The sequence below is a fragment of the Pongo abelii genome, chromosome 1, assembly GCF_028885655.2.
Source record: "Pongo abelii isolate AG06213 chromosome 1, NHGRI_mPonAbe1-v2.0_pri, whole genome shotgun sequence".
Taxonomy (NCBI): Eukaryota; Metazoa; Chordata; class Mammalia; order Primates; family Hominidae; genus Pongo; species Pongo abelii.
The window spans coordinates 97,639,633-97,664,661 of NC_071985.2; the positions used below are offsets into that span (position 1 = coordinate 97,639,633).

At 46.0% G+C, this 25,029-nt stretch overlaps 2 protein-coding genes across 3 annotated transcripts; both read right to left on the reverse strand.

Moving 5' to 3' along the window:
• Positions 1 to 623: 623 nt before the first annotated feature.
• On the reverse strand, positions 624 to 4,656 carry SPRR4 (small proline rich protein 4). Of its 2 annotated transcripts, none has more exons than XM_024235382.3 (2): positions 4,363 to 4,656; positions 624 to 1,374 (listed from the first exon to the last, which is right to left on the reverse strand). In XM_024235382.3, the coding sequence occupies exon 2, from the start codon at positions 1,352 to 1,354 to the stop codon at positions 1,112 to 1,114; it is 243 nt and encodes an 80-aa protein (XP_024091150.2). In that variant the 5' UTR covers positions 1,355 to 1,374; positions 4,363 to 4,656; the 3' UTR covers positions 624 to 1,111. The 2 variants fall into 2 exon arrangements, with proteins under 2 accessions (XP_024091150.2, XP_054414987.1); XM_054559012.2 differs by lacking the exon at positions 4,363 to 4,656 and adding an exon at positions 3,051 to 3,222.
• Positions 4,657 to 22,625: 17,969 nt separating this feature from the next.
• SPRR5 (small proline rich protein 5) lies at positions 22,626 to 24,710 on the reverse strand. Its single transcript, XM_054559024.1, has 2 exons — positions 24,668 to 24,710; positions 22,626 to 23,344 (listed from the first exon to the last, which is right to left on the reverse strand). The coding sequence occupies exon 2, from the start codon at positions 23,324 to 23,326 to the stop codon at positions 23,000 to 23,002; it is 327 nt and encodes a 108-aa protein (XP_054414999.1). The 5' UTR covers positions 23,327 to 23,344; positions 24,668 to 24,710; the 3' UTR covers positions 22,626 to 22,999.
• Positions 24,711 to 25,029: the final 319 nt, after the last annotated feature.

Here is a 25,029-nt window from a genome sequence, read left to right on the forward strand (position 1 = left end):
GAAAATGACTGCCTTCCAAACAGTACACTGAGACACAGGATAAATTGACTCTGGATAGCTCTGGAAATCCAGCATGGCAGAGTGGAAAACTAAGGTAATTCTAGAACTTGCCAAATATCAGATGAGTGAGTATGAATAAGTAAGTGAATGGGCATGAGTTAATGAATGAACAAAAACATTAGCAAATACATGAAAAAGTCAGTTGCACATGTTTGTAGAAATGTTTTGCAGGACTCAGGTCATTTATGTATGCTTTGTGTGCTTTTTCAGAATGACAACTTCCAAGAGGAAAAAATTGCATTCATCAGGTGGGCTGGGCTTCTAATGGTAGGAGCTAAATTTTCCTCCCTTTTGATATTCCCTAGATGGGATTAGTTATGCAAGACTCTATTAGACTTTTGCCAATGAGTTGCTGGACTTGTTTTCTGTCCTTCTTTACCTGAGATACGTCTGGATATGTTTCCCATTGTTGGTTACCAGAGAGTAACTGTGTCCATAAGAGTGACTTCCTGAACTCCCGGGAGTGTGTGTACTTGCACCTTCACTTCCCTAAAATATTCCCTCTGAATGAACGAATGAATCACAGAATGGGACTGGGAGCGGACAATTAGCCCAGGAAGCAGACACATTTATTACATGAAGCACATATTTATTGGGGAAAACAGGAGAGAAGCCCAGAGCAGGGGGCATCATGGAGAGGAATGAGGCAGAAACTGTGCACCAGCCTCTGTGACCCTACTTGTCAGGGTGGAACCCCAGAAGAACCCAACAAAGACTTGGAACCAACCCAAATGTCCAACAATGATAGGACACTTTCCTCACTTTGGGAAATGGATGGGCCTTAGCTGTGGCCATGCTGGAGCCTGCAGAGAATGAGGTCTCTCTCACACCCACCTGGGAGAGCATCAGGGTGGGATATAGAAGAAGCCAAGGTGGTATGTGTGGGGAAGGGTATGATGGGAAGAAATCCTTACAATGCTTCCTTACATCTTGGGCAGGAGGAGATGTGAGAGGAGGGTAGGCTCAAGAGCTGGAGGGAAGAGGAGAAGGAAGAAGAGAAAGTTCCATCTGGTAGCCAGGATGGTGGATGATGGTAATATCCAGTCCATCCTTACTTCTGTTTACTCTTGGAGGCTTGCTGGGTTGAGGGACACTTCTGCTGGGCTGGAATGATGGTGCCCTTCGGTGGGCATTGCTTCTTGACCTGGGGAGCACATGGATCCTTGGTTTTGGGTGCACATGTCTCTTGACATTTAATAGGGGGCGGCTGACAAGACTGCTTCACTTGCTGCTGCTGGGCCCTCTGGGGTGGGCACTGCTGCTGCTGCTGCTGCTGCTGCTGCTGGGAAGACATTGCTCTAGGAACGGGTGAGCCTAAAGGAAACCGGGCAGGGACACCATGAGAAGGGTGTCTGATGGTTAAAAAGTAGCCCAGACATTTTACACAGTCAAAGCATGCCATCTTAGCTGACATGTCTGGACAATGTCAACTGGCTCCCTTTGATAATGCAGACAATGAGAATGGGCAAGGATGTAGGGGCATGAGGAGAGGACAAGAACAGTCTCTGTCTTATAGGGAAGCATCATGGTGTGTGTGTGAGTGTGTGTGTGTGTGATGGGGCTGGAGAAGGGGTGTACAAGAATGCAGAGGCCTGATCTCTAATCCCTGCTCCACCCCTGACTCACCATGGGAGACTAAGGCAAGTCCTATGTGGCTATAGGATATGGTTCCAGCCCTCTACAAAGAACTGGGAAGCTTGAAGGCCAGCCAAATAGATCACTGGAGCCAAAGGATGACAGGAAGATGTTCAAAGGAAAGAGCACTAGCCAAGAAGGCTCAGGCATTGGTTCTACATCCATCCTGCCATTAACTGCATGGGCAACCTGCCTTCTCTGGGCCTCAGCAACTTTATTAGAAGGATGCTGGTCAGGAAGTTCCCTGAAGCCTTCCCAGCTCTGAAGAGTGTCTCTGGCTATCTTTGTAGGCAGTGATCCTTATGGTCTAAGTTAATGATTATAGGTGGGAAGTGCAGGCCTCAGGAAGTAAAGAGGTGGCAATCAGAATAGGGAAGCATGGGAGCTGCATAGGATTGAATAAAATGTTCAATATACCTGTTTGCATATACCTGGAAGAAAAGTTTAAAGCTTACTGGTAAGCAAAATGCAGAATAGGGTGTAAGAAACCTTTAAACAGGACTCGGAATTGCTACAAAACTCTATAGCTCTAAATATCTCCTTCTTCAACAATAAAAATCTTCTTGCTGGGGAGTCAAACCCACGATCAGAAAATAAGTCATACTAAGCAATGGTGCAGAATTTGACCCAGCCATCCCATTACTGGGTATATACCCAAAGGACTATAAATCATGCTGCTATAAAGACACATGCACACGTATGTTTATGGCGGCACTATTCACAATAACAAAGACTTGGAACCAACCCAAATGTCCAACAATGATAGACTGGATTAAGAAAATGTGGCACATATACACATGCAATACTATGCAGCCATAAAAAATGATGAGTTCATGTCCTTTGTAGGGACATGGATGAAATTGGAAATCATCATTCTCAGTAAACTATCGCAAGGACAAAAAACCAAACACCGCATGTTCTCACTCATAGATGGGAATTGAACAATGAGAACACATGGACACAGGAAGGGGAACATCACACTCCGGGGACTGTTGCGGGGTGGGGGGAGGAGGGAGGGATAGCATTAGGAGATATACCTAATGCTAAAAGACAAGTTAATGGGTGTAGCACACCAGCATGGCACATGTATACATATGTAACTAACCTGCACATTGTGCACATGTACCCTAAAACTTAAAGTATAATAATAATAAAACTTAAAAAAAAAGAAAAGGATAAAAAAATAAACTTTCTAAGTACTGATTAGTGTGTCATTTCTGCAATTGTCAGAAGACTTGTGTCACTTCCCTGATTACCCAAGGATGGAAGAGGATCTTGGCCTAACGGCTCAAAAGAGTTAAAGGAGAAGGAAAGCGCCCCACAAATCCCAGGAGAACAGATGAGTTCCCACTTACCAGAGGCAGCCAGCTGGACCCCAGGAGAGGAGGCTGAGCCCTAGTCCACAGGCAGAGCCACTCCAGGAGCCTTTATAGGGCCCCCAACCTGCCCCGGGCACTTGGTGTGGTCTTGATTACCACCTCCCAGGGAATTCCTCACCCACTTCTCCCACCTGCACTTCCTCCAGGGACTTGCTTTGCTGACCTGTTTTGATGAAAGCCACCCACCATATATGTTCAGCATTCCAAGTCTCTGCACCTGAGCTGATTTAACCCACCAAAGGTGTTTGCTCAAACTCAGGGATTCAAGATCTTTTAAATATAGTACAAATTGAAGGAGCTGTTTGCAGACAGACAGTTATAAGAAATACTGAAGAAAAAAGAGGAAGAGGGAGAGGATGGGGTTTGGGGCAATTCTGACAAAAATGTGAACATCCTTTTTGCTGCAAATTGCTGCCATTTCTTGAGCACTCACTGTGAGGCTAGCACCAGGACCACCCGTCATGCTTATTATTTCATTTCATCTTCATAGCCCCTCTAGGGAAAATGTCGTTGTTACCATTTTGCAGATGAAAAAAGTGAGGCTGAGAAAGATTAAACAGGTAGTAAACAGCAGAGATGGGATTTGAATTCAGATCTGGATGATTCAATGCCTAGCCCCAGGTACCACTCATCCCCCTTCCTCAATACACAGTGCAAGTGTCCTTCCTATTCCAGAGGGACAGTTCATGAAGTGTTCTGTGAGGCTTCTCTGGGGCACAGGTAGAAGATGATGTGAATGGTGCCCCAGCACACAGCGGTGCTGTCCCCATCTGCCCATCGGGAGTTGGGGTGCTGAGGAGTATTCGTGGTGGTTACAGAATGTGGGATAGAATTGGTCCCTGTGGTAGGCTGGCCACATAAAATACAGGACATTCAGTTAAATTTGAATCTCAGATAACAGAATATTTTAAAAGTATAAGTATATTCCAAATATTGCAGGAAACATACTCAAAAATTACTTGTAGTTTATATGAAATTCAAATTTCACTGGGCAGGCTCTATTTTTATTTGCTAAATCCAGCAATCCTACTCAGGGCCTTATCTAGGTGGGAGGAAGGAACCCTGGTCCTCCATTTAGCCTCCTAGGCCCTGGGATGGGGAAAGGCAGGGCCTCTGGGAAGCTGGTCCACCTCTAGCCCTCTACCCCAAAGATCGACCTCAGGACGCTGCCCAACAAGAGGCCATGCAAGGGCTCACCACTGCCATTACCGGAGGAAGGGGTAGGATGGCCCGAGAAATGATAGGAATACCTTAATGTACTTTCCAAAGCATTTTTCAAATCCCTCACCTCATTTAATCCTCATGACAATTTTACTGACAGTTTAAAGAGGCAGGCCCAAAGAAGTTAAAGGACCTGCTCAACCACATGCAGCTGCTCAGGGTGGAGCTGGGTGGGGGCCTGGCCTGGGGTTCATTTCCACTCCATCACCGCGGCCAGCATCTCCATGGTGGACAAGTCACTGTCATTGGGTGGGGACCATGACTAATAACGTCTCCTGAGCTTTCTGTCTTATGTGGATGGAATACTGTTCATTTTTCAGGGTCAGCCTCACTTTAATCAGCCCCTTAATTTTCCCCTCCAGGCCAGACCTCCCCCACTTCCTCTTCCCAAGCCTAGCAACACTAAGAATGTAATATTCTGGGTTCCAGATTCCGGTTCTGCATTCCACCTCCAAGAAGAACACCATCTCCACCTGCAGCCCTCACTTCCACATACGCCCAGTCCTCTGTGCTCTTGCTGATATGAACTCTCCACAAGGAAACTATGCAGCAAGACAGATTTGCATGTACATAGACTAAGGCTTTTCATATGCCTGGTGCCTCGAAGGCACTGGTATGTGTGTATTGCCTGTGAATAGATGGGCAGCTCCATCCCTCATGTCCACCCATGTGGGTTTACTGCAATGAATTTTACTCCTGTTTTTCCCAATTTAATCATTGCCCTTTTATTTTATTAATAAAGAACTCCTGCTTAGTTTTGAAGCATTCTGTCATGTGATAAAACTCGGCTTATAAAACAGCTATCATCTCAGAGGATACCCCAGCGGTGACCTAGATAGAGACCTAAATATGGCTGGCCTTAAAGGGATCATGTGTTATAGATCATAAACATTCAAGACCCAGTCAACCTCATGTGCATTCAACACGTTACACCTTTCAAAACCTCCACACTCGACTTCCCTGTCAGCTACATTATTGCCATTTTACAGAGAGGGAAACTGAGACTTTGAATGAGGCCATGCCTAGCCCAAGGTCACATGAGGGCTAATGTCAAAGCCAAGGTTGAATTGCAAGTCTCCTAACACCACAGTTCCTCTCAGTCAGCTGATAGGCGTGAAATACTGGGCAGCTTCTTAGCAGAGGCTGCACTGATGACAAATTACGAAGCTGCTTGAGGTGGTCTCCACCTCTTCTTGCCCCAATCTTCCTCCCGATTCCCTCCCTGGAAGCCAGGTACTCTTTTTTTTTATTTTATTATTATGCTTTAAGTTTTAGGGTACATGTGCACAATGTGCAGGTTTGTTACATATGTACACATGTGCCATGATGGTGTGCTGCACCCATTAACTTGTCATTTAGCATTAGGTATATCTTCTAATGCTATCCCTCCCCGCTCCCCCTAACCCACAACAGTCCCCGGTGTGTGATGTTCCCCTTCCTGTGTCCATGTGTTCTCATCGTTCAATTCCCACCTATGAGTGAGAACATGCGGTGGAAGCCAGGTACTCTTTTCCCCGCTAGCGCTAGCGTGTCCTCCCTCCCCCGTCTAAGAGATCTTCACTGATCCCTGTCTCACACTGCCAGGCACAGCTGCTTTTTTATTAGTTACTAAACCTTGTCAAACACTTCCATATGCGGTTTTCACAATACACTATGAAGAAAGCTAATTGTATTATACATTTTATAGGCGAGAAAACTAGCTCTGATGGTCGCTGGATCCAGAATCCAGGAGGGAGGGTTCACCCAAGTCTCTTAAATGGGTAATAGCTGATTTCCAAACACCCTGGCTGGCTAGGGCAGTGGATTATGCTTTCAAAGGAGAGGGGAGACTTCCTGCCACTCCTGAAACTAACCCCCCCAGATAAGGCGGGCCCTGGGAAGCTATGTGGAATGGTGACTCTGAAGTCACCCTCCCAGCCCCACTGCCCCAGCCGAGCCACGGGACTGTGTCCTGGCCAATCTGGAGTTCTGCATCTGCTCTCTCATCTTCAAAGGACCACGCTGTATTAAAAACCAGAAAGCCGGGCTCTGCATCTCCCCGCTCAGGGTAGCAGGCACCTGAGAGCAGGTGCGTGCCTGTGACTCCATCAGGGAAGGGAGGGCGCAGGCAAGACTCATTTCTGAAGCTGAGTCAAAGCTTGAGAAACCCAGCTCCACCCTGCAGGCCAACAATGGGGTAACTGGCAGAGGCCTGAGCACTGGGAGGGGACCTACCAGAGACAGTGTTAATAATTTAACTCTTAATCCAGACACATCTTCCTATTTGTCTCTGGATTTTGGAGAAAAGAAAGGTTGTTAATGACTTCATCTGGAGACAAATGGAACATATTTATTATGCCATTTCCAGGAATGAAAGAAGAAAAGACAAAAAGGAGCATCCTGGGTGAATCATCAGAGAGTTTTAGGGGAGGAGGACCAAGCTTAGTAGAGAAGACAGTGGAGGTTTGGGGCCAGGGTTCCTGAATTTTAGCTGCTTGTCCTGTAAGGTGAAAATTCAAAACAGAGCAAGTAGCATCTCATTTTAAAAATTAGATTTAGCTGGGTATGGTGGCTCATGCCTGTAATTCTGGCACTTTGGGAGACCCAGGCGGACAGATGGCTTGAGGCTAGGAGTTTGAGACCAGGCTGGGCAACATGGAGAGATCTTGTCCCTACAAAATAAATTTAAAAATTAGTCAGGCATGGTGGCACATGTCTGTTATCCCAACTAGTCGAAAGGGTGATGCAGGAGGATCACTTAAGCTCAGGAGGTCGAGGCTGCAGTGAACCATGATCGAGCCACTGCACTCCAGCCTGGGTGACCAAATGAGACCCTGTCTCAAAAAATAAAATAAAATAAAATAAAATAAAATCAGAATAATGTAATATTTGATTTATCTTAATTTTGGGTTGATAGTTAACCAGCAGTCATGGCTTAGAAAATTTTAGTTTCATGTTTCTCCCTTCACTAATTACTTAACAATCTGTCAACAGACACTTTGGAAGATGCTACTTAAGGAGACCTTGCAACTTTTTTTTTTTTTAATGTAGGAAGTCCATTTGCAACATGAGTCATTTCACCCTGTAATTTAGGCTGTTTCCTTAGATTTTTGATACCAATGTTAGATATTCGTATGATAATATTAAAGGAAGTTCCTTTCACAGAAGGACTTCCTTGGAGGGAGAACAGTGAGAAGATGAATCTCCAGAAATATGTGGTTAATTTATCTCCTCGCTCCACCCCTCATCCCGCTATGATACATTTCTAGAAGACCCTAGGCAGTACTAAGAGTTTACGGGGAAACCAGCCCTGGACCTTGTGTGAAACACTAGTCTCCGCAGAACATCCACAGACCATGCACTGTGGAAGCTGAGCACTGGCAGTGGAAGGGTGGGGGTGAGTAGCCAAGTCGCCCATCTGGGAAGCATGCTAGGATCTGCCTCATGGAAGCCAAGTGGAACTGAAGCACTAGTCCCCTTTTCCTGTGACATGACATGGTTGCAGTTAGAGACACAGGGAGGGAGCCAAGGGAGGAGGGAGATAGCTCTGGGAATACTCGCCCCTCACTGGCTGTGAAATCTTGGGTACATCCCCTAACTTTCCTGGGCCTCAATTTTCCTGGTTTCCAATGTGAAAAGATTGGCCAACATTATTGCTAAAGTTTCATTGAGGGCTAAGAGTCTGTAAATGTATGATTAGGTCAGGGAAGGCAGCCTTGTTTCATCCTGGTGGAATTGACAGTGAATTGAGGGTGTTGAGGTTGATTTCAGGATGAGTAGGTAAGAGTGCCTTCCTTGGTAAATGGTGTCTGCTATGAGAGAGGTGAGTGGTCACATGCATGCAGGTAGCCACCATTCCCGATTCGGCCTAAAGCAGGGAGCGGTGTGCTAGAGTGTATACATAAGAGTCCTTCATGCACTTGAAGAAGGGGAGGGAATATAAACTGTTTAAAGATCTTGCATAAGCTGCCACCACCTATAATTCCTGTTTTAGCTTCCTTAAGACAGTTCCAGACAAAATTATTCCTGTTTCCAGAACTTGCCCAATACTTTCCTGCCTCAAACCATTCAATCTGTGATGGTGCCCTACTCCCAGATTTCCCAGTGAAATTCAGTCTTCAGGAACCATCTTAAACACCACTTTCCCCACAGCCCCTTTCCCCAATCTTTCCCAAAAGATGAGCTTCCCTCCTTTGCTAAATATCCACAGCTTTTAATTTATGCTATTTGAGTATTTCTCATCTACCCCTCAAACTAACCAAGGGCATATTATATCCACTTCATACATGTGAACCAGCAAATGGACACATGAATAAATGGGTAGATGATATATAAATGAATAAGCTGAGAGTTTGTCCTTACAGGCAGAACCCATGAAGTCCTAGCATGTGTTTTGGACTAATTTATCTTTTCAGGCTCAGGCCAATGCCTAAATGGCAATCCCTGTTTATCTTAACCATATACATAGCCCTTCCCTTCCCTTCTTCTACTTTGAAGAGCTATGCTACAATCATCTGTCACCTGTAACAGGCATCGTGCCTGGATGTTAATACACTGATGTGTGTGTGGTGTGTGTGGAGTGGCTCTTTATATCCACCCAGAGTGCAAGCTCCTTAAGGGCAGGAAGGATGCTCAAGACAGAACTTACACCCTAGTAAAAATGGGTGCTTGGCTAGATGATAGACTAGCTAGTTGGTGAGCCGGTGTCCAATGACTAAAGGATGCTGCTGAGTGAGTGAGTCTGTGAGTGAGCAAGTGAAAGATGGAGGGAGGGAGGAGGTGGGTGCATAAGTAAGAAATGAGCTGGTAGACTAGCTGCCTAACTGGCCAGTTCACTGAACAACTGACTAGCTGGCTGGTTGAGTGGTTGATCAACTGATACATCAACTGTTTGGCTGGCTGGCTGGTGACTAATTTAAAAAAGCAGGTCCTGGTATAGTAGAAGAAAGAAAGCCCTGTAGAGGATGGAGGGCTAAGGGTAGAAACAAAAAAAAATGCTCTGCAAAGGAGCCCGTAAGAAGTGTATCATGTGAGCTGAACAGTTATTTTCTTTTTTTGTGTGTGGTGGAGTCTCGCTCTGTAGCCCAGGTTGGAGTGTAGTGTCGTGATCTTGGCTCACTGCAACCTCCACCTCCCAGATTTAAGCGATTCTCCTGCCTCAGCTTTCTGAGTAGCTGGGACCACAGGTATGCACCCCCACACCCAGTTAATTTTTGTATTTTTAGTAGACATGGGGTTTCACCATGTTGCCCAGGCTGGTCTCAAACTCCTGACCTCAAGTGATCCACCCACTTCAGCCTCCCCAAATGCTGGGATTACAGGCATGAACCACTGAGCCTGGCCAGGACAATTATTTCTTAATTTTCTTTTCTTTTCTTTTCTCTTCCCTCCCTCCCTCCCTCCCTCTCTCTCTCTCTCTTTCTCTCCCTTTCTCTTTCTTTCTTTCTTTTTTTCTTTCTTTTTTTCTTTCTTTCTTTCTTTCTTTCTTTCTTTCTTTCTTTCTTTCTGTCTCTCTCTCTCTCTTTCTTTCTTTCTTTCTTTTTTTTTTTTTTCAGAACATTTTAAGTAATGTTTATTAAAGCTAACCCTGACCTCAATCAAGCACCTGCTACTTAATTGATCAAATGGTCACTGGTAAGCCCTGTTTCTTCTTTTTTTTTTTTTTCTTTTATTATTATTATTATTATTATTATTATACTTTAGGTTTTATGGTACATGTTTCTTTCTTTCTTTCTTTCTCTTAGGAGTTCCCTGTGATGTTCATTTCTAGTGTCAAAGAAAAAATATTTCAATGACACTTGTTGCATGTGTTGAGGAAAGACTTTATTCAGGACCATTGTGATAGATATAGGAACAATTGCAATGGGATTTTTTCAGCAGAGGGGAGTTTTGAGCTCAGCTCCAAATACAGCATGGGCAAATGAGAATCTATAGCCAAGGAGCAGGGTGGGAGTCAGTGGATGAAAAGTGACTAAGAGGAAACAGCAGAGCTAAGAGGAACTGTGGCTAAACCAACCCAAGAGGATTCTTGCTGAAGATAAGCCAGGATGATCAGACTTCACGTGGGGGATGGAGGAGGTCAAGGAATCTGATTAGATATCAAGGGTAATCAGATATTGAGGGTGGGTGGTTCTTGGTAAACTTAGTAAGGTTGGTTCTTGGCTAAAACTGAATTTACAAGCAAGTACACAGGTGAGCCTAGAAGAAGTTTCAGGAGCCTGACTAAAGTTTGGTCAAGCAAAGAATCTTTGTCACTGGTCAACCAAGCTCAGCGGATGTAATGTCAACTAAAGACCAGCCACAGCAGCCATGGAGGAAGTGTAGCTCTCTTCCTGGAAGAAGATGGTTGGGGCAACAGGACATTTCTGCCGATGGCACTAACCAGTGGGGAACCTGATTATTTCCCAGGCTTTGGGCCCTGGGAATGAAGAGTTGGGGCTCTGATTGTCCCTCAGGTCAGTGATGGTGGCTGAGATAAGGAACCAAATCAAACAGACAAACTAGCTGATACCACAAGCTGGGCCAGTCTGTCAAGTCAGTGCCCTGACCGCTGGCCAGGAAACCTTCTGGGGAATCAGCTGCATCAAGCAAAAGCTGCCAGAATCAGTTTCAGACAGTGCCATGTGAGCACTGAGACACTGAGTTCAGGACCAGGACACAGAGATCTGCACAGCTGCTACTGGGCATTGAGATTGGCCTTGTATGTAGTCAGTAGGCCAAAATACAAATAGACCATGTGGCATATTCATCCCTCCTGAGCTGGATGAGAAGGGAAGAGGCAGGACTATACCGAGTATCCATGGTAAACAAGCCACTCCAAGCCTAAACCCGTCAGTGACTCCTTCAGGCCTCAGAAAAAAGTCCACAGTTTTTCACATGGTGTAAAAGGCCCTTCACACATGGCCCCACTCTGAGAAGACTCACAATTTAAATTAAAATAAAGAAGAATAGGGCCAGGCATGGTGGTTCACGCCTGTAATCCTAGCACTTTGGGAGGCCGAGGAGGGCAGATCATGAGATCAGGAGATTGAGACCACCCTAGCTAACATGGTGAAGCCCCGTCTCTACTAAAAATACAAAAAATTAGCTGGGTATGGTGGCGTGCACCTGTAGTCCCAGCTACTTGGGAGGCTGAGGCAGGAGAATTGCTTGAACCCAGGAGACGGAGGTTGCAGTGAGCTGAGATTACACCACTGCACTCCACTCTGGGTGACAGAACGAGACTCTGTCTCAAAAAAAAAAAAGAAAAAGAAAAAGAAGAAGAAGAAAGAAAGAAAACTATAGTTTCTCTCCAACAAGCCATTCCCTCTACCTGGACTGTGTCCCTAATCTGTGCCTGACTAATCCTCTTAGCACTTCAGAAATGGAATAATTTCTTCCCTGAACATTTCCCATGTTACCCAGGTGCACATCTCTGTTCAGGAAGCTCCTGTCCTAGCACTGATTGTACTGTTTTAGAATAGAATATCCCCTGGTCTGTCCCTCTGTTAACTGTGAGCTCCTTGAAGGCAGGAACGTTCCCTAGTTTCCATTGACTCCTATGTGTAGTATAAGTACCTGACCCATAAGAGATACCCAATGAATATGTGTTTGAAAAATCAAATATGTGGTAAGTCCATAGAGTACATGTAAGTGTAGACTCTCCCACGACGTGGTTGTAAAGGAGAACTTACACCTGCCTGCCTGATGTGGAACAGTGCAGTTTGCTAGACACCCCTGGGGCCCTTCCGTCTCTGTGGCCCATGGCAAACATGCCTCTAATATGTTTCATTTTCAGTCTGAGCTTTTCTTCCTTACTCAAGGAAGTAAGTGAGCCTGTGAAAGGCAGGGTCCTATCTTTCTCACTCTTGGTTCCCTCCCTCTACTCAGTGGCCTTAGAGCCACTGGCACACAGGAGAAGTTGACAAAGCTTGCTTGGGTTGCCTAAGATGACATCCACAGTTCAAAAAAAGGCAATGCTTGGATCAGTAATTCCAAGGGGCAGATAATGCAGAAATCTCTGTGGTGGGTGAGGTAAACTGTCGTATTGTTCATAAACAGTTTGCCGCCTCTTCCCCAGGGAGCACATTTCCCTGCCGCATTGATGATGGCAGCCCTGGCCATGTGACTTGCTTTGTCCATAAGATGTAAACCTTAAGAGCCATGGTTCACTATGCTGTCTTTTCTCTCTGCTGGGAAGACTGACCATGTTCCACACCCAGGCTGCTCTGTCAGTCTGGATCCTGAAATCTAATTAATGTGCAGCAGGGCTACAGCTGATCCTCAGTGGAGATGCAGGATAAAAACAAAGGTGATAAATAAGCCTCTGTTTTAAGCCCCTGGGATTTGTGGTTCATTGGCTACTGAGGCATAACTTAGCCTATCTTGACTGATGTACTGGCACATACAAGCACTGACTTTTTTCTCCCAAGGAGATTTCCCTCCTAGTTTTGCTTGACACTGGCCAAAGGGAAGGTAAGTGCTTAATTCCAGTGTATGCTACCTGCAGTTAAGACAGCGACTCAGCTGTGTGTATGCGCCCACATGTGTGTGTGTGTGTGTGTGCACATATACCTATGTGATTGTGAGTGTACAGGTGGGGGATATAGGAGGAGAGAGAGGGGAAGGGAATATGGAGAAGCCAGCCTGGGCATACACAGTACATGACAAAAACTATTTGTGGGCAGCTGACACTTTTCTACTAATAACTTTTTGTCTGTGGTTGGGAAGCTAAATAAACCATCTCCTTCTTCACTCTGACCACAGGAAACCTTGCGTCAAACCACGTTAGGTCAGCCCTCCAGGCGGTTAGGGCAGAGCGCCACCTGCTGGGCAGGGCTAAGCCGGTGCACCTGCTTCTAATTTCAAGGGAGTTCTTGCCCCAGGAGGCTGTTGGCTGACCCACAGGACCCACAGGACCCACAGGGCCTGGGACCCTCGGACCCAGCTGGGACCTTAGTGATCTGTGTATCTCACTGTACAGGCAGAGAAACAGGGCCATAGAGTCCTCAGCTGGCACTTCTGTTCCCACAGCCTTTCAAGCTGGACTACACTCCTGTCGGAGGAGGTACCAGTAATCTCCCCATTGGAATCAGTGCCTTGGTCCCTTTGCCAGGTACAGGGGTCACTGGGGCTCTATATAGATGGGCTGGCTTCAGTCATTGCAAGGGGTGGGAAATGAGGAAGGGTTCGGTGGAGTTCAGGAAAGTCAACCTGGGAAGAGAGCAGGAGCTCTCTCTGCAATGGCTTGCATTTACTAAACAGCTGCTACATTGTAGTCCCGGACTCTGTAGGAGGAGAAGCACCACCTCTGTTTAGTAAATAAGAAAACTGAAGCCCAGAGAAGATAACTTGCCCCAAGTTGTGTAGCTGGTAAATGAATCAAGCCTGAGTAATTTGGCTCAAAGAACTTAGACTGAGTCACACTGTTTCTCTTGGGAACCACAAGCTCTCCACGCCTGTTGACTGCACCTTCCAGCACAGGGCTTGTGGACAGGCAGGGCTCAGGAGGCATAGGCCACCCGATGCCGTGCGGTTCTTTCGGGGAGTGAGTGAGCCGCAGAGATGGTAGAGTGCAGAAGGAGGGGGTTGCTGCACAGACAAACGGTGTGTACAGAGAGCAGGCCTTGGCCGGAGGCTGTGTTGGGGAAAGTAGCCACCCCCAAGCTAGGGTGAGGCCACTTCCTCCGAAACCCGGTGGTAGTTTGAACATAGAGGTTCTCCATCAGTACACCTGTAAGGACCTCTAAGTGTCACTTCCTGTGTTTGAGGAACAAGCAGGTGGTGATTGGGACAAGGAGACAAGTGACCAAGTGATTTAGACAGAGTGTGATAATTCCTGGCCAGCTAAGTACAACTTACCACTAGACATCACCCAGGGAATCCTGTAGGAGACTTAAATCTCCCCTGGGCTTCTGAACAAGATGATACCTGAGCAAAGACTTCTGCCATCTTTTCCCTTTAAGAACCACTACCATCACTAACCACTGTTGTTGAAGGAGCAGGGAGAAGTATGAAGTGCTGTTCTAGCTTTGGAAGGCCGGGAGATGCTTGTATGTGCTCCTGGGTTGTGAGGATATGGTGGCTTTGGCCTCATCAAGGCAGAACAGGGGCTTGCCAGGAAGACACCCTTGCAGTGAAGCCTGTGCTGAAAATGAGTAAACCATGCTTATTGACCAGATAATCTGACGACATGTCACCTCTATGTCCATTGACCTTTGGTTGTGACTGAGCCTTTGGTATGTTTTTTGTTTGAAGGCTACTCTGGCTTCATTTTAGTTCTGAAGCAAGGGCTTTTAAAAAAAGAAGCCACAGTTAGCAAGAAATCTCCAAGTGGAGATTTCTTGAGAAGGATGAATTGTGCTGAAGGCCCACAGATCCTGTCTCAGGGGTGATTTCCATTGCCAACCTCAGAGGATTATCTTTAAATTATTTAAGGTAGTGGAGAGTTCTCACAGAGACTGCTGTAATTACCACTCAGACCCTAGTCGTCTTCTTCTTGCAAAGACTCCTCTGGCTTCCAGCCCTGGGCCAGAGAGCCCTTCTTGGCCCAATCTGGAGATAGAAGGAGCTTGTTATCAGTCCTTGTGAGCTGCAGGTGATCTTCTATCGGCATCTGCAGGTGAGTCATGAGGCGCTACCTGGCCTTGGTACACCTTTTTACAAGGTGCTGGTGTTACAGGAAAGGGGCCCCGATCCAGACCCCAAGAAAGGGTTCTTGGATCCTGTGCAAGAAAGAATTCAGGGTAAGTGCTTAGAGTAAAGTGAAAGCAAGTTTATTAAGGAAGTAGCGGAATAAAAGAATGGCTACTCCATAGACAGAGCAGCCCCGAGGGCTCCTGGTTTCCAATTTTTATGGTTATTTCTTGATTATATGCTAAACAAGGGGTGGATTATTCATGCTGCCCCCTTTTAGACCATGTAGGGTAACTTCTTAACATTGCCATTCGTTTATAACTGTCATGGCACTGGTGAGAGTGTAGCAGTGAGGACGACCAGAGGTCACTCTCGTGGCCATCTTGGTTTTGGTGGGTTTTAGCCGGCTTATTTACTGCAAGGTGTTTTATCAGCAAGGTCTTAATGACCTGTATCTTGTGCTCACCTCCTAGCTCATCCTATGGCTTAGAATGCCTTAACTGTCTGGGAATGTAGCCCAGTAGGTTTCAGCCTCATTTTACCCAGCTCCTATTCAAGATGGAGTTGCTCTGGTTCATACACATCTGACACTGGAGCCTGCAGTTTTATTTGGTCTCTCCTACTTTACCCACTGTTCTCTGCTACCTGCCCTGCAACCACGGATCACCTGCCCCCTGAGATGGAAAAGCCAGCACTATTCTATTGACTGCTCCCAGTCTGTACTAAGGAGAATCAAAATGAGCCTCTTAAAAAACAAACAAAAAACCCCCAAGATTCTAATTTAACAACTCTCCTCACAGGGGGCCCCAGTGATAACAGGGCACAATGGAAGACCAGTGGGAAACTATTAAGATTATGGTCTCTGGCGACACTTTCCTGATTGTTCACAAAGACAATAGCATGCACATATGCATGTGTACACACAGATGAACACATGTACAGGTATGCACACATGCATGCACACACACATGTATACACACACATACACTTTGCTCTCAGGGTGCCAAGGCAAAGGCCACCACCCAAATCTAGTCTCATGCTAAGAATGGAATAGGGACATTCAATGAAGACAAAAGGAATGTGGCTTACAGCTTCCTATCACTCTTAAAAATCACTGACCTCTCACCCTTTCCCATCAGAGAAGCCCCAGCATGCACACTTGTTTAGCCATTTATATTTTATTTCCTCCAGGCTATGAGGAGTAAGATAAAGGCCATATGAAGAGCAAGATATGGCCAGCTCCACAGAGGCCATAACCTGCATCTAGGCATTGCATTAGACATACCCAGAGTTCCCTTTCAACTACTGCAATGAAACATAGATGAGAAAAACCTCAGCCCTTCCTGCCTTGGAAAATATTCAGCTTAGCCATGGGAACCATAGTCAAAAGGATGGGCCTGTAAGAAAGACAGATCTATATTTGTTTGTTATTTTTAACAAATTTTTATTTTGGAATAATTTTAGGTTTATAGAAAAATTGCAAAAGAGTACAAAGCAGTTTTGTATATCTTTCCTCCAGTTTCTCTAATGTTGAATTTTTTCTTCTTTTAAAAATTTTAAAGGAATTTTATTTAATTTATTTTTAATTGACAAATGTGGTATATCTTTATTGTGTACAACAGAATGTTTTGAAATATGTATAAATTGTGGAATGGCTAAATGGAGCTAATTAATATATGTGTACCTTCACATACCATTTTTTTTTGTGGGGAGAACACAAAATCTACTCTTGGTGATTTTCAAGTATATAATACATTATTAACTGTAGTCATCACTTGTAGAATAGATCTCTTGAACTAATTCCTTCTATCAAACTGAAATTTTATACCGCTTTGACCAATATCTCCCCAGTCCTTCCCCAATGCCCAGCCTCTGGTAACCATCCTTCTACTTTCTGCTTCCGTGTGTTTGACGTTCTAGATCCCACATATAAGTAAATCATGTGGTATTTGTCTTTCTGTGCCAAGAATGATCTATATTTGACTCACAGCTCTTTCAGCTGGCAAAGTTTATAACCTCTTTGGTTCTTGCTATCCTCATTTGCAAAATTAAATTTTTTACTTATATGGTAGTAATATATATTATAGAAGATAAGTATTAAGATCCTAGTGTAGTGCCTTGCTTATAGTAGTAAATTGCTGCTTAAACACACACACACACACACACACACACACACACCTGGCCCCACACTGTGGATGTGTTGGTTCCCCGGAGGGAGGAAAGTTAGTCCTAAGCCCGGGCACTCTTCAAATACAGATGCATGTTTTAGCTAAGCTTTCTCTATGCCTCCATGCAGAAGCATCTGGGTGGCCTCAACCCCAAACTTACCTCTTTTAGGGTTTTCCATGATGATGACTCATTAGGCAAAGAGATTAAACACAAAGATTAGTGTGAGTCACCTCATACACAGTCAGAACTGAAGGAAGCTTAGAAATAGTTCAGGAAGTCCAACATTGTGATGTACAGGTGAGGACATTGGGAAAAGGGAATGACATTGAGAAAAGGGTCCCGCAGGAGAACAGCAGAATAACTAAGACAATACTCAGCTCTCATATACTCTGTCCAGTGCTCCTCATTCAGAGCTCCAGTGTCTCCTAAGTCCACCGAAGATGAACATTTATGTCACACACATCATCGGTCCTTGCTGGCAGGGGAGACTTGAGCCAAAGGGCTGCCTGGAGAGCCCAGGACAGGGAAAATGGTTCCCTTTTTATTTTATTTGAGAGTGAGATGGAAGCTGCATAGTCCAGTTCCTGAGAGCTGACATAAAAATTCCAGAAGACAGAGGACTAAATACCAAGGGTCAGGAGTCTGGGGTAAAACAATGACTGTTCTCTGTGTATGAACAAGACCCCCAGACAACAATAGCACACTTAAACATGGCATGCTGAACTGATAGCCCCAAAGTGACTGGAAGGAGTTTCAGCATAGCTGGGTATAAGCCACGCCCAGGGAGTCTTCAGTGCCAGGTGTCTGTGATTCCCCCAGGAATGTCAGATTGCCAGGGCACACGTACAAACCTGCAGGAGATGGTGGAGCACACTGAAGCTGGCCACACTCACAGGCAGGGCTTCCTTCAAAGGATGACTGACTGCCGAGTGCTGAAGCTTCATTGCAGAAATCCATTACCAGCTGGGGTCTCCCTGCTCCCCACTCCCTGGGCATACACGGCAGGATGTGCACCTAGCAGTGGCGTTCCCTTTCCCTGGGGCTTTTGGAGGAGGGCATGAGGGAAGGATAGAACAGGAACACCACCGCTGTCAGAAACTCTGAGCTTCAAATTTAGGACTTGAAGTTTGAGTTATTCTCATTTTTTAGCTTAGAAAGGTTAAGTTGGCCAAGATTAATACGAAAGTAAGGAAGAGGAGATTTGAGCCCAGGTCTGTCACACTCCAAGATGTGTAGGTACTCTCTTTCCTGCACCCTACCATGCCATCTTCCATGGGATTTCTTTGTTTGGAGCAGAATAAAAAGAATATGTATACAAGCACTTCTCTGATGAAGGCACACCCCCTTCCAAGCTCTTAGCATCACACCCTTCATCCTGAGACCTCTGTTCTGTGGAAATTTCACTCAAGCCAGATGGTGAGACATCCTTGCTGGAATGTGACAGAGGCCTGGAGAAAGGGGAGAGGACAAGTCATTAGGTCATGGGAGTAGAGCTGGACTTGATGTTCTGGGGCCATGCTCAACAGTGGGAATGACAGTGTGAGTGTGTGTGTGCATCTGGGTGTCTGTGAGTGTGTGTCAGTGGGTGTAATCATATTTGAGTGTGATTGACAGCATGTGAGTGTGTATCGGTGTGTGGTGAGCCCTCATGTGAGGGTTTATGAACTGTATATTTGTGGGAATATGAGTGTGTGTGGACAAACGTGTGAATGTGCAAGAGTGAGTGTGCACAGGGCTGATATTCAGAAGTTACATGCCAGTCTGCACAGATGTTACTGAATCCATGGTTTTCAAAATATTAAAAATATTTTGTAATAGGTGGCCAATGGCTGCCACACCAACTTCCCTTCCTGTCATGCCCTGGCACCACCCTGGTTGCTTACTCAGTCCCCCACACCATGAGGATATAAGGAGGCTGATGCATGCCACAGCAGGGGGCCTCTAGGACTTGATCCCAGCTTCCACTCTCAATGCTCAATGTCAGTCTGTAAGGCGTAGATATTATTTTGATGTCTACATCAAATGATGTATGAACATGCATGAGTATATTTGTGTACATACAAGTGTAAGTGTGTGACTGCAAACTTGCCTAGCTCTGCCTTTCTAGTGAAATTGTGGATGGTAAACTCTCAGAGGACAGGGTCCAGGCATTATGCTTCTCCTAGCCACTAGCAATGTAAGACCACTTGCTGTGTTTCAAAGAATACAGACCAGAGAGCCAGAACACACTGAGTTTGAACCTCAGTCCTACCACCTACAGGCCATTACCACTATGAGCAAATAAGGGACTTTGCTGATCCTCAGTCTTCCATCTGTCATGGGAATAACGACACCTGCCTCAGCAGGATGGTGCCACAGTGCAATGGGCTGATGTGCATAAATACTGAGCAACTTCCCTGTCGGTCAAGTCCCTGCTTCTGTAGGTGCTTCCTTGGCTTGTCAACCTCAGCATGCCCTTCCTTTCATGTGTTCTCCTGGTGGGCATCATCTCTTCCTGGTGGTGTGTTGCATCCTTATTTTCCTTTGAACATGGTGTGCTTCTGTGCTGCAGAAGTCAACCACATCTTACCCTGGTAGGAGCCTTGTAAATGTCTGGTTATCTCAGAAGGCTCCAGGCAACACAGCCTGCCTCAAAAAGACACAGCTCACTTTACAAAGCAACAAGTAAAAGTCACCATGAGCCATAGCCACCCAGGACTGCCTTGAGGACAGGATTCATTGTGGGCAGGTGTCACAAAGGTGAAGATTCTGGAAGAGAAGGGCAACCACCAAAGGGAATACTTATACTCTAGACTAAATCTTGTTTCCCCATGAACACCTGCTCAGACCCTTTGCTCCACTTAATTGATCCTTCCCCCTTCCCTCAATATGTGCTCTGCTCCCTCACACGTTTGTGTCACTGAAGATCTGGAGCCCATGTCCTGAGGTTGGTGGGATAAGGGGAGGGTGCCATCTGCAGGCTTGCTGCTTGATCAGGACCTAGAGAACAGTCATCAAAGCGATAGCTGAAATCTATCCAACACCTGCTAGGGTCATGCTATGTTTTCTTCTTCATTTCCATTGTCTCATTGAGCACTCCCCACCCCATCAACCCAAAGAGGCAGTTGTATTCCCACTATACAGATGAGAAAAGTGAGACATAGAAAAGTTATGTGATTCATTCCAGGTCACATGCAAAAGAAGGGTGGCTCTGGAATCCAAACCCAGTATGACGGGATTCAAAGAAGAATCAGCAAGGTCACATCCTTGCAGTCTTTTTCTCCTCTAAAGACATTTCTAGATTATGACTTGCTCACTCTCGTAGCATGTGTGCACACACGGGTGTATCCATGCACATGTGCACACCTGGAGATTATGATAATTAGTAGAGGAGAAAATTAAATGAAACCTAGAGAGGAAAAACGGAACTTTGTGTTAAGTTGCTGAATCAAGCAGGGTAAGAGCCTACACGAGAGAAATCTGGGAAAGATAACATATGGGACTAGAGCAAAGAGACATTTGGAGACTGCTCAATGATATATCTGAATATGGGGAAATGTTTAAAACTTTACATCACTTCCTGGGAGTTCAGTTAAGATTTACTTAACTTTTCACTGGTTTTCTGTATCTAAGACTTGAGTTTCTGATGAATGCAATATCTTGGGAAAAGAGTTAGGAGAAATAGGTCACAAAAGTGGAGCCATCACCCAAATTTCTATGGTTTACAGCAGATGTGAGCAGCCGTGCTTTCCAACCACTTGGTCCTGGGGCTTAGATATGTACTGGAGGGCTGGCCCTCATGGGCACACCTGTATCCCACAGCATTGGCTCCTGCTGTATCCAGTTCCGGGATGCTGCTCTCTGTCCTAGCCAAATCCTACTGTCCTTCCACTAGAAACTGCACCTTCTCCAGGTATTCATCACTGAACAGGCAAGTTCCTGGGAGCCCTGTTGTAGGTGCTATGACTACAGAGAGGACCAAGTTCTCCTTCCTACCCTCAACAGCTCTTACTGTTCTCTTTCTGTCTGTCTCCTCTGAATTCTGAGGGCATAAGTGAAGTATTGTACTATCCATCATCCCATCATTAGATGCTTCCTTGTCTAATTGTTCTTTATAATCTTGGGTGAGACACAGAGCCCTGTGCTGTGTGTCTGTATCTTCAGTGTCCACCACATTATAAGCAAACAAGAGAGGGTGCTTTATAGGGGTGCATTGATGCACGGTGCATGATGGATAAATGGATGGATGGATGGATGGATGAATAGATGAGACCTGAAAGGCATAGAAAGAGGTATGATGGAGGAAGAAGAGCACACCTGTCTGGGAAGCAATGGTAAAAGTTTTGGTTTTTAACTTTGCATTCTCCAGTGTCTGTAACATACGTTGGGATAATCTAGATTTTTAGTTTATATTATTGTCTTCTCTGGCTTCCTTTGAGTACTTCTGCTGGTTATCAGTGACTTCCCTGGTGCCAAGAGGCATGAAAGAGGAGGCAGGTATAGAAGGAGATTCTAATATATCAGTCTGTGGAGTATTTTGTAAGAGAGGAGTCTAGTGGAGAAACTTGGAAGTGGGCATTTGAAATAGCAGAAACCAGAAGTTTCGATTCCCTGTGGGTCTGCATTATTTGGTCACTTCAATCCCCCAGGAATTTAGAGAATTGAAAGCAGGATGGCAGTGGGGGGAAATTGCTCAAGAGAATCCCCAAACAGAAATAATGGGAGCTGATATTTTGATCAAATATTTACTGTCGGGTGTGTGTGTTGGGTATGCAGTGTTTGCATAGACTGTCTCCTAATTACACATTTGATTAGCTTGAAGAAACTTTGGCTTTTTCTTTTACCTATGGGAGAATTTTTAAGGCCTTATCTCAACTCTTTTCAGCCCTTAGAGTGTGCTCTCTGAGTTAGAACTTACCTCCCTCAATCCTTTTCCTCTACTGCGTAGGTCTTTTCGGCAGGCTCGCTTGATCTGTCTGGGCCTAGGAGAATGGCTTTTCCTTGCACATGTTCTCTGTGTGGGCACTGTCTCCCCCTGGTTCTTTCTTGCATCTTCATTTTCTGTGAATGTGGTGTGCGTCTGTGTTGCAGAAGTCCCCACCTCTTTTCCTGGTAGGAGCCTTGTAAATGTCTGGGCATCTCAGAAGGCTCCTCCCTGTGCCTTCCCCTGCACCTGCATCCCACACTTGGCTCTGCTTGAGCTTTGGGTTGGGGGCAGGATAAAAAATCTGCAGAAATGCGGTGGGGCGCGGTGATTCACGCCTGTAATCCCAGCACTTTGGGAGGCCGAGGCAGGCAGATCAGGAGGTCAGGAGATCGAGACCATTCTGGCTAACACAGTGAACCCCCGTCTCTACTAAAAATACAGAAAAATTAGCTAGGCGTGGTGGTGGGCGCCTGTAGTCCCAGCTACTTGGGAGGCTGAGGCAGGAGAATGGCGTGAACCCGGGAGGCAAAGCTTGCAGTGAGCCGAGATCGCGCCACTGCACTCCAGCCTGGGCGACAGAGCGAGACTCCGTCAAAAAAAAAAACAAAAACTGCAGAAATGCTACATTTTCAAACAACAAAATCATCAGACCAAGACATTCATGCCAGAGGAATTCTATTTTAATTGTTTGAAAACAGGAGCTGAGGGGAAGCGTGGTAGGAGAAGATGTCTGGGCATGCCGCTCATGCTTCCAGCAGGGCAATGTAGATGCATGTCAGGAAAGATGATTAGATAGTTTAGAACCAGATCCTTGTCTGAGATGGAAACTGCAGCTGCTAATTAAGAAGAGTAGAGCTCGAGGAAGCCACCAGCCGCCAGCCTGTTGCTGCCTCTCCTGCAAGTGTGAAGTGTGGCTGCATTCAGAAGCACTGGTGAGCAGGGCTTTGCTTGGCCTGTGAAGTGTAAGATGCTGGCCCGGAAGGAACTTCATGCTCTGTTTTTCCTGGGGGTTCGCCTCTGATCACATGCCCAGGGCTTACTTCTGCTTGGACGTCTGGCACTGCTGAGGGGGTGGGCACTTGGGGGCACAGGGCTCCTGGCACTTGGGTGGGGGCTGGCAAGGCTGCTTGGTCTGCTGGGGTGGGGGGCAGTACTGCTGGGGTGGTGGGCAGTACTGCTGGGGTGGGGGGCAGCACTGCTGGGGAGGGGGGCAGCACTGCTGAGGCGGGGGGCAGCACTGCTGGGGTGTGGGGGAGCACTGCTGGGGTGGGGGGCAGCACTGCTGGGGTGAGGGGCAGTGCTGCTGGGGTAGGGGGCAGCACTGCTGCGGGGGAGCACACTGCTTCTGCTTCTGCTGAGACATTCTGGGCTGGGCTTGCAACTGGAAACAGAAAGACACAGAAATGAGGAACACTTGAGCCATAGAGAGACCCTAAGCCCAGGTGAACCCCCTGCCACATTCCTGTCCTGCTCTGCTTTTACCTTGCCCTGATCCCTTCACAGATTTAAGAGGAGTGTGTGTGTGTGTGCATGTGTGTGTGTGCATGTGTAAACTTTAAGTGTTTACAAGCTATTTCAACTCTTTTCAAGGCAAACAAAGAAACATGGAAGGAAGGAAAGATAGGAAAAGAGGAAGGGAGGGAGGGAGGGAAAACAAATGTTAGGAGGGGAAGAAAAGAAAGAAAAACATAAAAAAAGAGAAGAAAAGGGAGAGAGAGGAAAAGAAAGAGGAAGAATGAAAGAGCAAACTGTTTTATCCTGTTATAGCAAAACCTGTGGCATCTGGAATAAATTGTCTGGGATCTGAGTTCTGGCTAAATCATTTATTAACTATATGATTTTGAGCAACTAACTAAGGTTTTCCATACTTACCTCTCTTAGAGTTGGTGCAAAAATTAAGTTAGTGTATAAAAATACATACTTAAAAATATGCATGCATACATAAACGCATGTGTAGGTATGTATGTACCAACACACACATGCAGAGCAGTAGCACACAATGAACACTATGTAAGAGTTGTAATTTGTTAAGTAAATCCATAAACAATTTAAAAGGAGTATCTTAACCACTCTCTAAAGGAGTTTATAAAGAGAAAACTCTAGAGATAGATGAAATGGACTATCTAGCTTGCCTTTCTCAATTACAGTTGAGGAAAGCAAACCTCAGGGGAAGGAATGGCTTCAAAGCCACTCAGCATAGATGGTGGGAAAAGAGGTCTCCTGATTCCCAGAGCAGAGCCTTCCATGGTGCCACATCGTCTTGTCCCTGCTGCCCTTTGCTCCATGGACATCCACACCTCTGCTGTCCCAAGGGAGTCTCTTCTCTTTCCTCCTTGCCTTCTCTTTTCTTTGAAAGGACAGCCCTTCCAGTTGCTATGCCCAGAGCTGATCTCTCTTCTCCTACTAATTCCCTCTTAGCACCTGACAAGATGCAACACCCACACCATGCCAGCAGCATCGTTGAGATACTGACCCTCTTGTAGACATCCCGCCTTTCTCCCTGCTCAGCCCAGCCTCCCACACTACTCTGCTGGATAACTTGCTGGACCCAAGATAGGTTTGTCACAAATGATATGGAAAAAAGAGGTGCCCCAAAAGAGCCATCCTTTCTGACCACCACCCAGAGAATCAGCCCAGTCCATAGTTGGTTAGGGATGCAGGCAAGGCAAGGCTGCTATAAGAGGTAATACCTTTCCAGACTTACCAAGGTTCACCAGCGACTGGAGCAGATAGGTGTGGAGGGGTTTGGGATGCTCTGATCCTGTCTACCTTTTATGTACCTCTCATCCCTGCCTGAGGCCATGAGGTGGCTCAGGATTGGGGTGTCCTAATTAGTCCCTAGTCACAATAGGATCCACCTGTCCTTCCTCAAATTTTAAGTTTTACTCACCCCCAGGGCTAGCATGGCGGGATTTGGAGGTGACAGTGCCTTCACCCTCCCCTTGCCTCACCTCCCCATCATTTTATGAGGACTGGCTTCCTTGGATTTCCAAACCCACTCATGACTTTTGACTTAGATCCCTGGCATCTAGGATGGTCCCAAGCAAGCATTCCAACCATGCTGGG

Bases quoted from the DNA above. Each gene is read 5' to 3' on its own strand.
- SPRR4 (XM_024235382.3), bottom strand. From the start codon at position 1,354: ATGTCTTCCCAGCAGCAGCAGCAGCAGCAGCAGCAGCAGTGCCCACCC.
- SPRR5 (XM_054559024.1), bottom strand. From the start codon at position 23,326: ATGTCTCAGCAGAAGCAGAAGCAGTGTGCTCCCCCGCAGCAGTGCTGC.